Here is a 15901-nt window from a genome sequence, read left to right as displayed (position 1 = left end):
GAGAAAAGGATTTGTTTGAAGAAAATAGAAACCACAAAACAGAATATTTCAGTAAGAATGAGGTCAGGGAAGACTTCATAAGCAAGACACTACATGATTAGGAAAACCTGGAAAGAAGTGACGACTCAGAAGGTTTCCATCAAAATGTGAGTCTTTCTGCCCAATGTCTACAACTGGGAGACCAAGGAAATGTTACCACTTATGCATTAAGAGTATCTACTATCAACTACATTAAAGATAATAAAGACTAAATTATTCATCTTAGTGCTTAGGTTATGACTAGAAATATTACTGGAAATTAAAAGTAAAAAAGAACAGCTTATTTTTTTAAAAAGTATTAAGCTGAGTTAATGAGTCATGGAATCCTGATTTGTCTAATAACCTATCTGTAGATGATTTCCTTCCCTGAGATTAATTACATTATACATTAAATAATGTTTGCACCCTAACATGGTGACTAATTCTGCCCTAGACTATAGCCGTATCCTAAGAGAAGTAAAGTAAAAGCTGAGATACTGCCCTCTCTCCCCTTTCTTCTCTCCCTGCCTTACCCTGCCTCATCCTATTCCCTTGCTGGTAATAGATTGAGGAATAGAAATAGAAATTATCCCTGAGCAAAAGCTGAGAAACTTTCTGTTTTGCCCACCCAAAACTTATTTTAACACACTTACCAACATCTCCATAAACATACAGGCCCCTGGGAGGTTTGCTCCTTGAAAAAAGCTGCAAATTAAGAACAAATTATAAATCTCTACCATGCAAATAATTAAATATAATCATATACATAGTCTTCCTAACTGTCCTATATACACAACCAAGAGGGACTATTATATACAATAAGAAAAAACTTGATGTAAAAATGTATAAAACTGAAATATTATGCAGCCTTAAAAAGGGAAAAACCTCTAACATATACATGAATGAACATTGAGGACATTATGCTAGGTGACATAAACCAGTCACAAAAAGACAAATACTATCACTCCACTTACATGAGGTACTTAGAAGAGCGAAAAATTAAAGAGACAGAAAGTAGAAGTCAGGCACTGTGGCTCACACCTATAATCTGAGCACTCTGGGAGGCTGAGGTGGGAGGATCACTTGAGCCCAAGAGTTCAAGACCAGCCTGGACAATATAGGGAGACCTCATCTCTGCAAGTAGTTAAAAAGAATTAGCCAGATGTGGTGGCATGTACTTGTGGCCCCAGTTACTCAGGGGACTGAAGTTAGAGGACTGCTTGAACCCAGGAGGTCAAGGCTACAGTGAGCTGTGTTCACACCACTGTACTGCAGCCTGGACAACACAGCAAGACCCCGTCTCAATTAGAAAAAAGTAGAACAAGAGGTTGCCAGGGGCTGGACGGAGGAAGGAATGGGGAATTATTGTTTAATGGGTTCAGAGTTTCAGTTTTACAAGATGAAAGGAGTTCTGGAGATAAATGGCAGTGATAGTTGCATGACATTACGAATGTATTTAATACCACTGAACTGTACTCTTAAAACATGAAAAATGGTAAATCTTATGTGTGTATTTACCACAAAAGAAAATTGGAAAAAAATGCTGTGAAGTCCCTCTTAGGATTCAATACAGGAGGCAATAACCATAGTAGCCCGCCGCGAGGGGTTCACAGTCACACAACTTGAATGTACATCCCCTCTACCATTTACCATCCATGGAGTCTTTCCCTTCTTTCCCAGATGGGCTCCCCAAACAATGGCAGCTAGACTCATTCTCAGCAATTAATGAGTACAGTAGAAGAATTTTTCTGGAGAAACTGAATGATCTCCAGACAAAAAGGCCCAAAGGCACTTATGTTGGTTAAGCTTCTCCCAAAGAAAGACCTAGATCCCTACCAGATTACCTTCTGGTAAAGCACACCAGTCACCAAACCTCTCAAGCTGGAGCTTCAATCAGCTTGTTAATACCAATGGTCAATAGATATTTGGAAGAAACTTCCAAGATAAAAGTCAGAGACCAGAACAAATATACAGAGGGGAAGAAACTCAGAGGAAACAGAGGACTATCCAGACATTAAAAAAAAAAAAAAAAAAGAAAAAGAAACCTCAAAAAAAAATAAAAGTGGGCCGGGCACAGTGGCTCACACCTGTAATCCCAGTACTTTGGGAGGCCAAGGTGGGCACATTGTTTGAGCTCAGGAGTTTGAGACCAGGCTAGGCAACATAGCAAAACCCCATCTCTACAAAAAAATACAGAAATCAGCCGGGCATGGTGGCGTACTCCTATAGTCCCAGCTACCTGGGAGGCTGAGGTGGAAGGACTGCTTGAGCCCAGGAGGTGGAGACTGCAGTGAATCAAGATTACACCACGGCACTCCAGCCTGAGCAACAGAATGAGACACTGTCTCACTCAATCACAATCAATCAATAAAAATAAAAGTGAAGTCAATATAATAATATACTGAGGAAAAATAAGAGAAGCTACTAAAACCATATAAAGCATAGTGGGAGAAAGAAATTGTCTCTTCAGTAAATGATGTTTGGGAGGCTGAGGCATTAGGATTGCTTGAGCCCAGGAGTTTGAGATTAGCCTGGGCAACAAAGCAAGACACCATCTTTACAAAAAAGAAATTGTTTCCATTGCAGAAAAATGATTTCCTACTAATCCATCCAATCTATTCATCAAGTGTGAAAATGGAAAATTGTCCTTTCATACATTCAGGGTATGAAAAAAACTTCCCACTCAGCAAGAAGAAAACATAGGCTCTGGGAAATGTAGAGGGCCCCTGGGAGGGAAAAAAGCTTGTCAGAGGGAGGCCTGCTTCTAGGACCACAGTGGCACTGCAGGTCAGGAAAGCAGTCAGGTCCAGAGCAAAACTGGAAACTGAAGGGCTCTGGAGATGAAGCAAAATGGAACTTCTCTTACCTAATGCTATTATCAAACCAAATAACCATCTTGAATTTTGTTACACTTAGAAGAGTAACCTTCAGACTCTGCAGCAGTTCCTAAACACCTGTGCAAACAACGAGGTATGATAGGGTGGAGTGAGTTCAGAAAGGGAGGGTAAAACAGAAAAAAGTGAAGATTATGCCACTTAGCATCAACCAGAGTGGTCAATAATTTGGCAGAGAACATTCTCAAAACCTAGCTTTCAGGGTTTCATCCATAATGCTTTTGGTTTTGTCTTATTTTATTTATTTTAGAGACAGGGTCTCACTCTGTCACTCAGGCCTCGAACTCCTGGACTCAAGCAATCCTCTTGCCTCAGCCTCCTAAGTAGCTGGGGCAGGCGAACACCACTACATCCAGCTAATTTTTATTTAAAAAAAACTCTCCTGTAGGCTGGGTGCAATAGCTCATGCCTGTAATCCTAGCACTTTGGGAGGCCAAGGCAGGCAGATCACTTGAGGTCAGGAGTTCAAGACCAATCTGGCCAACATGGTCAAACGGTCTCTTCTGAAAATACAAAAATTAGTTGGGCGTTGTGGTGCATGCCTGTAATCTCAGCTACTTGGGAGGCTGAGGTGGGAGAATCGCTTGAACCGGGAGGCAGAGGTTGCAGTGAGCGGAGATCACACCACTGCACCCAGCCTGGGCAACAGAACAAGACTCCATCTCAAAACACAAGCAAACAAACAAACTACCCTGTAGAGATGGGGTCTCACTATGTTGCTCAGTCTGGTCTTAAACTGCTGCCTAGGCCTCCCCAAGTGCTGGGATTGCAAACATGAGCCACCATACATACCTGGCCTGCTTTTGTTTTATAATTTATGGGTTCATTCCAACCTGCCTCAGAAACCTCTCTTGTTTTCTAGTTCCTTTTTGCTTTCTTTCTCTATTAAATGTAGCTTGTGCCTTCTAGACCTCACTCACAGTCTAGGCCAGACAAAAAGATCTTCTTTGCTTTGACTCTGCCATCCGGATGGCTTCCTAGTATCTCTCTGCATGTTAACTCCCCATCTATTCTTAAATCTCCACTCAAAACAGTTTTCTACTCCTGCCAAAACTTCTTAATTTTTCTTGGTTTTTTGTTTCTTATATGAACCATTATCATGCACTGGTTATTCTATTTTCAAGTGCCAGAAAAAGCATTATGCTCTTAATTTTAGAACAGCTTCAAATTGGAAAACTTGCATAAAACCTAATAATCTCTAAGTATATTCTACGTATGTGAAATTTTTTGAAAGCAGCATTTTGTATAGGCAACTGAGAGTGTCATAGCAATTCATAATTCTTCACAATACATTTTGTGGGAATAGTTTTAAGGCCTATTCTGATACTGCTACATGATATAATCAAGATAGGGTGAATAAATGAAGTTCAGGGAAAAGAAATGAAGAAAGATGGCGGGGGGGGGGCAGGGGAAGATTGCATGGAGAGAGCTGAATGCTGCTATAAAAAAAAAAAAAAAGTTGGCCAGGTGTGGTGGCTCACACCTGTAATCCTAGCACTTTGGGAGGCCCAGGTGGACGGATCACTTGAGGTCAGTAGTTCAAAACCAGTGGCCAACATGGTGAAACCCCGTCTCTACTAAAAATACAAAAATTAGCCAGGCATGGTAGCAGGCTACTCAGGAGGCTGAGGCAGGATAATTGCTTGAACCTGGGAGGCAGAGGTTGCAGTGAGCCGAGATCACACCATTGCACTCCAGCCTGGGCGACACAGCAAGACTCCACCTCAAAAAAATAAAAAATAAAAAGAGAGAAAATTTGCGCTCATGGTCCTCTCTTCTATTTTTCCCTCTCAACTCAATATATTTTAGAAAGAGCACTTTAGCAAATACCACATTCTATATTACATATACAATCTGTTATGTTGTATTATATCTTATAGTAATATTTAGAAGATGACAAAGAGATACTGCTGTGCCAAAGAAAAGATCCTCAAACATCTAAGATCACAAATAGCTGGTATCACATGAATACTGTATAAGATGGAGATTTTAATATAAGCAAATTGATCAACAAAATGGATACCCTCCTAACAAGAATCATTAGACATAGATATAGTCTATCTAAACAATATTATATACTCCACTTATTTTTACTTGGGGAAACAAGCTAATTTCCTCCTCATAAAAATTTCAGTTTTCTAATAATTATTGAAATTATTTTAAGGCACTTAAAAATCTATGTCTTAAGGGAAAAATCAGAGAATCAAATGGAGAAAAGTAAGACTAATCAGAAGGCTATAAAATGGGTCCTAAAGAAGTTTTTGAATTCTTTATTAATAGTAGTGATTTCGGGGAGAGGAAGGTTTACACAGTTTTCTTCAAAATGACTGTCCCTTAGGAACCCACATCATTTGCATGCTCCTAGTTTAGATTTCTCACAACTTAACGCTATTTTTCTGTTCTATTAAATTTCCTTCCTTAAATTTAATTCCCTAAAACTTGTCCTTATGTCTCAGAAATCACAGTGAACTCCACACTTACACTATTTCTTGGTGCTGGTTATTCTCCATGTGCTCCCCTCCCCTGATGCCTTCTCCCTCCTGTCTGTGCCCCAAGAGACTGACCTTTCTGGCTGGCTCCTGGCTGGTTGAGCCCATGGGACGCATTCCTTGCAGGAAATAGGAGAGAGGGCATAGAAAGGGATGGGTCGTTCTCTCCCATCCCTCTCTGCTTCAGAGATGTGTCTCAGTACAGCCACATCCCTCCAGACCAAGAAGCAGCCCATCCCTCAGGCCACAGCTCCAGCTCTCACCAGTCTCCTCCTTTGCCCTTCCATCCCTTGTTTGCTACCTTAAGCCTGCCCATGCCTCTCTATGTAGTCTCTAAATTTGGTCTTTATTGAAACATCTACTGTGAATTGTTTTCTGCCAGGACTCTGATACATTCCGGACTCCCAAAATGCACACACGTAACATTAGACTCAGACTTTAAAATCTGAAATGATTAAGTTTCTCTAGTGACCAGTTATAAGATTTGTCACAAGTTACCTGTATCTTAGGGAGTTTGTAAAGTAGGATGATGACACCTTCTCTAATGGGCTTTTGATGAGGATCCAGTGACATCACCTTTTAGATTGCGCAGATAGATCGTAAGCTTAAGGATGACGTTGGAAGATGGTGATAACCTACCACCTACCTCCACCAAGCATAAGAGATATGGCAGAAGAGTATTAGAGTTGAACCCAAAAGATCTAGGTACAAATCCTGGCTGGCTATTGATTAGCTAGGTGACCCTGGGTAAGCCCTCTCAACTCTCCAACCTGCTGTCTCATCCGTTGGGTGCAGGGCCCAGCATAGAGAATTTCCCCGTCACTGCTCACTTCTGCATGTGTAATCACGTCAAAAACTGCAAGCATAAGTGAGCTGAGATCCGGCCACCGCACTCCAGCCTGGGCGACACAGCAAGACTCCATCTCAAAAAAAAAAAAAAAAAAAAAACTGCAAGCATAATGTGCTTACCAATACCTGTTTATACTCAGACCTGTAATTCGTGGAAAAAGAAACACCACACCCTTTGACACATCCCTCTCAAAGATCTGAACAATACAATTAGTAAGTTCAAGCAATTTATATCCATATAAACTCTAAACCCAACAAACCAAGAATACATTCAAGAACAAGCAGCATGATTTCAAATATAGTCCATATGCTAAGCCAGAAAGAAAACTTCAATAAATTCCAACGAATCGAATGTACTCTAACCATAATTTAATAAAATTATATATAAATGATAAAAAAAGCCGGGCGCGGGGGCTCACACCTGTAATCCCAGCACTTTGGGAGGCCAAGGCGGGCGGATCACAAGGTCAGGAGATCGAGACCACGGTGAAACCCACGGTGAAACCCCGTCTCTACTAAAAATACAAAAAATTAGCCGGGCGTGGTGGCGGGCGCCTGTAGTCCCAGCTACTCGGGAGGCTGAGGCAGGAGAATGGCGTGAACCCGGGAAGCGGAGCTTGCAGTGAGCCGAGATCGCGCCACTGCACTCCAGCCTGGGCGACAGAGCGAGACTCCGTCTCAAAAAAATAAAAAAATAAAAAAATTTTAAAAATAAATAAATAAATGATAAAAAGATAGCTAAAAATAGAAAAATCTCATACTAAAATATATACCCTTCCATGAACTTCACCCAGATTGCTGAGGATTGCTGAAAAAAGTCTGACAGTCGTGCAGAGTGGACCCTCTCTCTGGGCCCTCCATACTGTCAACAATTCTGTTTCCCTGGTGAGTTCACTGTGTCTCTGCAAAGAATCTCTGGAACCTTCTTACTTCCCATTAAGTAAAACTACATTTCACTCATCACTTTCAGAAGATGTCTCCTACTTCTTCATAAAGAGAGAACAGAAGGCATTGGGTTGAAAGTCCTTCAACTTCCTATGTGAAACTGCAATCCCACCCACATCTGCACCCATCCATTCCTCCCTCCTGTGACATTCCTCCTGTTACAAAGGAAAACGATTCTTCTTCCTGTCTTTCTTCCAACCTTCTATCAGTATTTAATTTCATACCTCATCTACCTTCTCAGGAACCAGGGCCCATCAAATCAAATTCCTCTTCTCTTGTAATCCTTCTTATCAACAGCTTATAAAGCTGTTGATTCATAAAATGTTTTCCAATTAATTTACTTTTACAATCTTAAAGTGTAATATTTCACAAGACATAGGCCCAGAGACCATAAGGGAAAAAAATAGATACATTTTTAGTAAATAAAAATACAAAAATTAGCTGGCTGTGGTGGCGCACACCCGTAATCCCAGCTACTTGGGAGAGGCTGAGGCAGGAGAATCGCTTGAACTTGGGAGGTGGAGGTTGCAGTAAGCTGAGATCACACCACTGCACTCCAGACTCGACAACAGAGTGAGACTCCATCTCAAAAAACAAAAAACAAACAAAAAAGACCACTGAAATTAAAACTTTCTATTAGAAAAAATCCTAAGGAAGGAAAAACAGCAAATAAACTGCAAAAAAAAAAAAAAAAAAAAAAAAAAATTGCATCAGTTAGGAGTCCTATTCAGCCATAAAAAAGAATGAGATCCTGTTATTTGCAACAACATGAATGAAACTGGAGGTCATTACATTAAGTGAAATAAGCCAGGCACAAAAAGACAAACACCACATATTCTCACTTATTTGTGGGATCTAAAAATCAAAGCAATTGAACTCATGAACATAGAGAGTAGAAAGATGGTTACCAGAGACTGGGAAGGGTAGTGAGAGGCTGGGGTGGCGGCGGAGGTGGGGATGGTTAATGGGTACAAAAAAATAGAAAGAATAAGTTCTACTATTTGATAGCACAACAGAATGACTATAGTCAATAACTTAATTGTAGATTTTAAAATAACTAAAAGAGTATATAATTTGATTATAACACAAAAGATAAATGTTTGAGGGGCCAGATATCCCATTCTCCATGATGTGATTATTTCACATTGCATGCCTGTATCAAAACATCCCATGTACCCCATAAATAGATACACCTACTATGTACCCATAAAAATTAAAAACTAAAAAATAATTTAAAAGAATTTCAGTAGTTCACACCTGTAATCCAGCACTTTGGGAGGCCAAGGCGGGAGGTGAGGAGTTCGAAACCAGCCTGGCCAACATGGTGAAACCCCATTTCTACTAAAAATACAAAACTTAGCCAGGCGTGGTGGCACACACCTGTAATCCCAGCTACACGGGAGACTGAGGTGGGAGAATCACTTGAACCCAGTAGGCAAAGGTTGCAGTATGCAGAGATCATGCCACTGCATTCCAGGCTGGGCAACAGAGCAAGACTGTCTCAAAAAAAAAAAAAAAAAAATTAAAGAATTTATTTTCTGCCTGGGTACAGTGGCTCACACCTGTAATTCCAGCACTTTGGAAGACCAACATGGGCAGATCACTTGAAGCCAAGAGTTTGAGACCACCCTGGCCAACATAGTAGTGAAACCCCATCTCTACTAAAAATACAACAATTAGTCGGGTGTGGTGGCACATGCCTGTAGTCCCAGCTACTCAGGAGGCTGAGGCACAAGAACCATTTGAACCTGGAAGGTTAGATAACATTACTAAATGAGTGTTAAATTTCTGGAATGCGATGATGATAATATAGTTATGCAGGAAAAGGTCCTTGTGAGGCGTTATATGTGATATATTTAGGGGTCAAGTGTTATGATACAACTTACTTGTAGATGGTTCCAGAAAATAAGATATTTAGAGGGAAGGTTAAACAAATGTGGCAAAATGTTAACCATTAGTGGATCTAAGTATATTGCTGAAATTTTTCAAAATGAAAAGTTGGAAAAAAACAGAAAAAAATTTGGTAAGGTGACTAATTACTGTATTACTTTTACTTTTGAACTAAACCTAAAATTATTCAAAAATATCTGCATATTTGCATTGTAGATATTTGCTTTCAAAACTGTTATCAAAACTATTCCTTTAATGCAAACTAAAAGAATGTATGTCATCCATCATTCCAAATATTTTGATTTAATGATTTTAGCATTATCCTTTGTTCCCTATGATATCAAAATTCTAGCATTAAAAAATGATCCAAGGTGATTCTCATCAAAGTTATACATTGAAATAGCACGTCCTCTGCCTTTCTGGGTCACTATCCACCTGCTACTCTGGCATCATTTCCACTAGGACAATTAGATAATAAGGGTGGTGCTGTTAAAATAAAAAGTGTTGTTTTCAATTTGTTTAAAATGCAGGAATACTACTTTTCCTGTTTCTCTCCGTTCCCCCCACCATTGCATTATTATCTCCCAAAATGATAGAATCAGAAACAATGATTCCAGCTGGAATGCTGAGCATAATTACATCTTTTAAAAACTGGCATTATAGCATTCTCAACATGGACCACTTTTTGATAAAAGTAGATCATTTCAGGTTTCTAAGAAGATCTTTAAAAACTAAAAAACGGAACTATATATTAGCACCCATAAATTCTCTTTAAATGAAAATGGTTTTTGAAATGTCTTTAGCTGATTTGCAAAAGAATCTCAGCAACCTAAAGTATAATACATCAACTTGCTCAGTTTACTAGCATAATTAAGCCTATTTAAGTATCTCAATAAGATGGGGGTGTGCTTAAAACTCTAAAACTACTAGTGTAAGAAATGGCTCAATTTCTGATTATAACACAATTTAAAGATGCAAATGACTTTTTGATGTCTCATGCATTCAAGTCACAAACATTTATAAGTTCCTACATGCACCACTGGGAGACAAATGACAGCGGGCTAGTTTTCTGGCAAATCCTTCCATGTTCACTTTGCTCCTACCTGATACTCTGCTTTTGGCCTAGCTTAGGTGAAGCTCTGCTAGGTCTGGTCTACTCCAGTCCACTACTAATTCAGTCCACTACTGAGATACGAGCATTATTCTCAAGCCAATCTGGGCTTCAGCAAAAGAAAGATGTGGAAAACATCCCTTGTTGTAAATGCTGTTGTTGTTCTGAATCTGAGAAAATAAACTGTCCTTCCAGGCATCTTCAGGGTTAGCTAAGAACTGATGTTAAGGAGGGAATGAGAACAGGACACATTCACAGAGACATATGTGGATACAGGCACTCAATGGAGACACCTACCCTCTCACACAGACACACAGATAGGCTCTGTGACTCTTTAGTGATGGCTTTGTTATTCATTCATGTTTCATTCGTTCCACAAACATGAACTGAGTATTGAGCACCTACTTTGTGCTAGGCAGTGGGCTGGGATTCTTCAGGCCCAGAAGACCAAGAAAAGAAAAACCGGCCAGGGGCAGTAATCCCAGCACTTTTGGAGGCCAAGGTAGGAAGATCACTTCAGGTCAGGAGTTCAAGACCAGCCTGGCTCATCTCTACTAAAAATTAGCCAGGCATGGTGGCAAATGCCTGTAATCCAGCTGCTTCAGAGGCTGAGGCATGAAAATCACTTTAACTTGGGAGGCGGAGGTTGCCACGAGCTGAGATTGTGCCACTGCACTCCAGCCTGGGTGACAGAGTAAGACTCCATCTCAAAAAAAAAAAAAAGAAAAGAAAGAAAGAAAGAAATACAATATCTACCAGAGAAGCATGTGGTCACCAGCAGGCAATGTGAGATGAGCCATAACAAAAGGATGGGGATGGGCAGCTTTAGCAGACCCAGAGACAAAATAAGGTCTCAGCCTCATCCAAGGATCTTCAAGCAGGTCATCATAGCTGGGGCTTATATTGCCAGCAGAGAACAATGGCAGAGGAGGTTGGCAAAAGGCAGGGACTAGGCTCTCAAGAACCTTGAAGAACATGCTGAGTTTGTATTTTATCTGGAGGGGGCTGAAAGCCTTAAGCAGGAGAAGAGTGTGATCAGATTTATATATATTCAGTTTATGAAATTTCAGAAAGAGGAAAACATTGCATTGCAAAAACCCTCTTATAAACATATTTCATATGCCTTTCTGAGAACTGTGCTAATAATTCCCCTTCCACAGTCTATTTGGATTTTTAAATTTTTAAATTTTTATTTTTTAGAGATGAAGTCTTGCCATGATGCCCAGGCTCATCTCAAACTCCTGGGCTCAAGTAATCCACCCGCCTCAACCTCCCAAAGTGCTGGGATTACAGGCATGACCCACCACACCCAGCCCCTCAGTCTATTTGTAAGAAGGAAAGACTGAACTAGTAGACTCTAAAATTATATTTTCAAGAAAAGTTGTTATTTTTTCAAAATGAAAAAAAAAAAAAAATCAACTAACCCTGCCAGGCACAGTGGCTCACACCTGTAATCCCAGCATTTTGGGAGGCTGAGGTGGGCAATTACTTGAGGCCAAGAGTTTGAGACCAACCTGGCCAACATGGTGAAACACAGTATCTACTAAAAATACAAAAATTAGCCGGGCGTGGTGGCCTGTAGTCCTACCTACACGGGAGGCTGAGCCATGAGAATTGCTTGAACGCAGGAGGCGGAGGTTGCAGCAAGCCGAGATTGCACCACTGAACTCCCGCCTGTGTGACAGATCAAGACTCTGTCTCAAAAAAAAAAAAAAAAATCTAACGTGTTGAAATATCTCACAATCACATGTAAAATATTTTCACAATGGAATATTACAAAGAGGCAAAATTGAAGACTCTATGGAACAGCACGTTACCCACCCTCCAGCTTTATCAAATCTTTCTATGTTGACATTTATTTCAAAACTTATATAATTAATAAAGCATTAATTATAGTTGAAGCCTTCCTTGTCCCCTTCCTCCTCAGTATTAACTACCTGAATGTATAGTTTATCATCCCCATGCTAAGCAACATTCCACTTCATAAATACATTCTGATTTGTTTACCCAGTCTTGTGGCATCTTCTAGTTATTTCTGAAAAAAAAAAAATACTCTCCTTTGTCTATTTTTCTACTGGGTTGTTTGTTTTTCTGTTACATGGTAGAAGTTGTTTATATATTATTATTATTATTTGCAGAGATGAGGTCTTGCTATGTTGCTCAGGCTGGTTTCAAACTCCCGGCCTGAAGCGATCCTCCCAACCGTCAGGCTCTCATACTGTTGAGATTACAGGCGTGAGCCATTGCACCGGGTTAGGGTTCTTTACATATTCTAGAGAGTGATTCATAATCAATTTTTTTTTGAGATAGAGTCTCGCTGTGTCACCCAGGCTGGAGTGCAGTGGCAGATATCACCTCACTGCAACCTCCGCCTCCCGAGTTCAAGCGATTCTCATGCCTCAGCCTTCCGAGTAACTGGAATTACAGGCACCCACCACCACGCCTGGCTAATTTTTGTAATTTTAGTTGAGATAGGCTTTCACCATGTTGGCCAGGTTGGTCTCAAACTCCTGACCTCAGGTGATCCACCCACCTCGGCCTCCCAAAGTGCTGGGATTACAGGAGTGAGCCACCATGCCCAGCCAGTAGTCAATTATTTTTTATGAAAAATCTTTTCTCCCAGTCTGTTGTCTACCTTTTCACTTTTTCTATGGTACCTTTTGTTAACTAGAAGTTTTAAATTTTAACATAGTCAAATGTATTGGTGTTTACCTTTATAAGCTGGACTTTTTAATTTTTTTTCAATTTACAGGACAACATGAATATATATATTGGATTTTCATATCTTGTATAAGAAATTCTTCTGGCTGGGCAGGATGGCTCAGTCTGTAACACCAGCACTTTGGAAGGCTGAGGCAGGTGAATTGCTTGAGGCCAGGAGTTTAGATCAGCCTGGGCAACATGGTGAGACCACATCTCTACAAAATACAAAAAATTAGCCAGGCGTGGTGGTATGCACATGTAGTCCCAGCTTCTGGGGAGGCTAAGCTAAGAGGATTGGTTGAGCCCGGGAGGTCAAGGCTGCAGTGAGCCATGACTACACCCCTCCACTCCAGCCTGGGCAACAGAGCAAAACTCTATCTCGAAAAAAAGAAAAGAAATTATTCCTTTTCCCAAGTTCATAAAGTTATTCCTCTATATTTTCTTCAAGAAGTTCTGAAGTTTCACTTTAAATTTAGGGCATTTATTTCTAGAGGTAAGTACCTAATTTTATTTTAATCTTCACATAGATAACCAATGATCCCATGCTAATTTAGTGAATAGACGATCATTTTCCTACTGATTCACAATGTCAACTCAATCATATATCAAGTTTCCATGTATATTTTGAACTTTCTATTTTGTTCTATTTGTTTGTCTATTTAATGGAACAGTGAATAGTTCCTGTTGAATAGAGGCAGGGATACAATACAGTAATGGAATATTAAACTGGAAAGTTAGACTAGGTAATCATCTATCAGCCCTCCTATCTAGTCAGGTAGCAGTCATCTAGAGCAAGGGCCAGCAAATTACGGCCATGGGCTAAATCCAGCATGACACTTGTTTTTGTAAATAAAGATTTATTGGAATATAGTTATTTATGTATTGCCTGTGGCTGCTCTGAGTGCAGTGATAGAATTGAGTTCTTTTCCATCTGCCTCATGCATTGTTCTTGGAAGGGTGAGGAGGGGGTATCCAAATAAAAGGCGGTAGGATATAAAAGGGAGTTGGAAATAAGTTCTCATTAGGGAAAAACTGAAAATTATCTGGTAGAGGGCAGGAGAAAAAGGAAAGGAGTTCTGTGGCTCCCAATTCTCAGGTCTCTTGGGCTACAATGTCTCCTCCTAAGAGATGAAAAAACCTGGCTGCCTATAGACCCCTGATTAATGGAAACACAGATTTTCAGAGTAGCTCCATACTCTATTTAATTCTCTCCCTCCCTGACTCTGGAAATGCTTGATTTGGCTGTGTAAAAGTAATTCTAATTATAGTGATTTACATGAACTACTTACCATTTATGCCTAATTACCTCACAGCACAATAACAATTATGCATACATTAAATGTGTCAGATTAACCTGGTTGTAAATTTTACTCAATAACAAAAGTAAAGTGTTTACAAATGCTCATTCTTCATAGTTTGTTGCTCATATGGCATGGTCATCTGCTCATAACATCTTCAAATGTTCATTGATTAGAGAAAACATTATTACATAGGTAGGTGAAAGCAGCCTGGTAGTTTGTCACCAATTTTTTCACCTTGGTTAATAAATCTGGTATCTTATGAAGAAGGTATACTTTATTTTAGTATTATAGCATACGCTTACAGAAAGTTTCTTAGGAGTACAGAGGGAAAAAAAATAACTGCACCATAATGAAATCTATTTGTGTTTTGTTTTGTTTTGTTTTTTGAGACAGTCTCTCTCTGTCGCCCAGTCTGGAGTGCAGTGGCACGATCTCAGCTTACTTCAGCCTCAACCTCCTGGGCTCAAGTGATCCTCCCACCTCAGTCTCCCAATTAGGTGGACCACAGGCATGCACCACCATGCCTAGCTGATTTTTTTTTTTTTTTTTTGTAGAGATGGGGCCTCCCTGTGTTGGCCAGGCTGGCTCAAACTCCTGGCCTCAAGCAATCCTCCCATGTCAGCCTCTCAAAATGCTGGAATTACAGGCAAGAGCCACCATACCCAGCCTATAATGAAGTTTAAACAACTGTATTAAAAACAAAATTCAAAGTTCATAAAATCATAAATCCTACTTAGCACATGTCTTAGTTCATTTTCTGTCACTTATAACAGAAACTGAGTTTCAGATAATCTGAAATTTATTTATTTTTAAACAGGTAGTAATTAGTTGAATTTAATGATAAAATGAAGATATTGAGAAATAGTATTTGTTATTTAAAGTTCAAGAAAATGGGCAGTCAGTACTGCTTAGCTTTCCTCCAAAATGGCTGAATGTGTAGCACAGCAGCACAAATGCTGTAGCTAACAAACAACTTAAGTTCTTGAGTGATCTGTCTTCTCCTTAGCTGTTTGGATGGCCTATCAGAGAGAGAAGACTGTGCTGTGGTGAAACTTGTCCCTTACAGTTTCCACTATTCTTTCAACAATGCCAAGGTTTCATACCCAAGGCAAAGGTTTACAGTCCAAAGTCAGAGTTTTACTCAGAAACTGAGTAATTTATAAAGAAAAGGAATTTATGGGCCAGGCACAGTGGCCCACACTTGTAATCCCAACACTTTGGGAGGCCCAGGCAGGCAGATAACGTGGCACAGGAGTTCGAGACCAGCCTGGCCAAAGTGGTGAAACCCAGTCTCTACTAAAAATACAAAAATTAGCTGGGCGTGGTGGCACACCCAGCTACTCAGAAAACTGAGGCAGGAGAATGGCTTGAACCCGGGAAGGTTGCAGTGAGCTGAGATCGCACCACTGCACTCCAGCCTGGCAACAGAGTGAGACTCAGTCTCGAAAAAAAAAAAGAAAAAAAAAAAAAGAAAGGAATTTATTTCTTACAGTGATAGAGGCTGAGAAGTCCATGTCTGAGGGACCCCATCTAGTGAGGGCCTTCTTGCTGGTAAAGACTCTCTGCAGAGCCCCAGACGACACAGGGGCATCACATGGTGAGGGGGCTGAGTGTGCTAGCTCAAGACTCTCTTCCCCTTATAAAGCCACCAGTCCCACTCCCATGATAATCCATTAATCCATTAACCCATTACTCTACAAA

The 15901-nt window shown here is 40.2% G+C and overlaps 1 protein-coding gene across 6 annotated transcripts in view; it reads right to left on the bottom strand.

The window, feature by feature from the left end:
- Positions 1-15901, bottom strand: part of AFG1L (AFG1 like ATPase) — a 253080-nt gene that overhangs the window by 197620 nt on the left and 39559 nt on the right. For all 6 annotated transcript variants that reach the window (XR_013416155.1, XR_001444556.3, XM_077999234.1 and 3 more), the window contains one exon: positions 672-723. Coding sequence is in view for 4 of the 6 variants with exons in the window: in XM_077999234.1 (XP_077855360.1) it covers positions 672-723 (52 nt within the window). In the remaining 2 variants the exon portion in view is untranslated. The remainder of the gene's footprint in view (positions 1-671; positions 724-15901) is intronic.

Source organism: Macaca mulatta, chromosome 4 (genome assembly GCF_049350105.2).
Source record: "Macaca mulatta isolate MMU2019108-1 chromosome 4, T2T-MMU8v2.0, whole genome shotgun sequence".
NCBI classification, from domain to species: domain Eukaryota; kingdom Metazoa; phylum Chordata; class Mammalia; order Primates; family Cercopithecidae; genus Macaca; species Macaca mulatta.
Note: the sequence above shows the minus strand (reverse complement) of the source record. Positions and strands in the feature narration are given on the sequence as shown.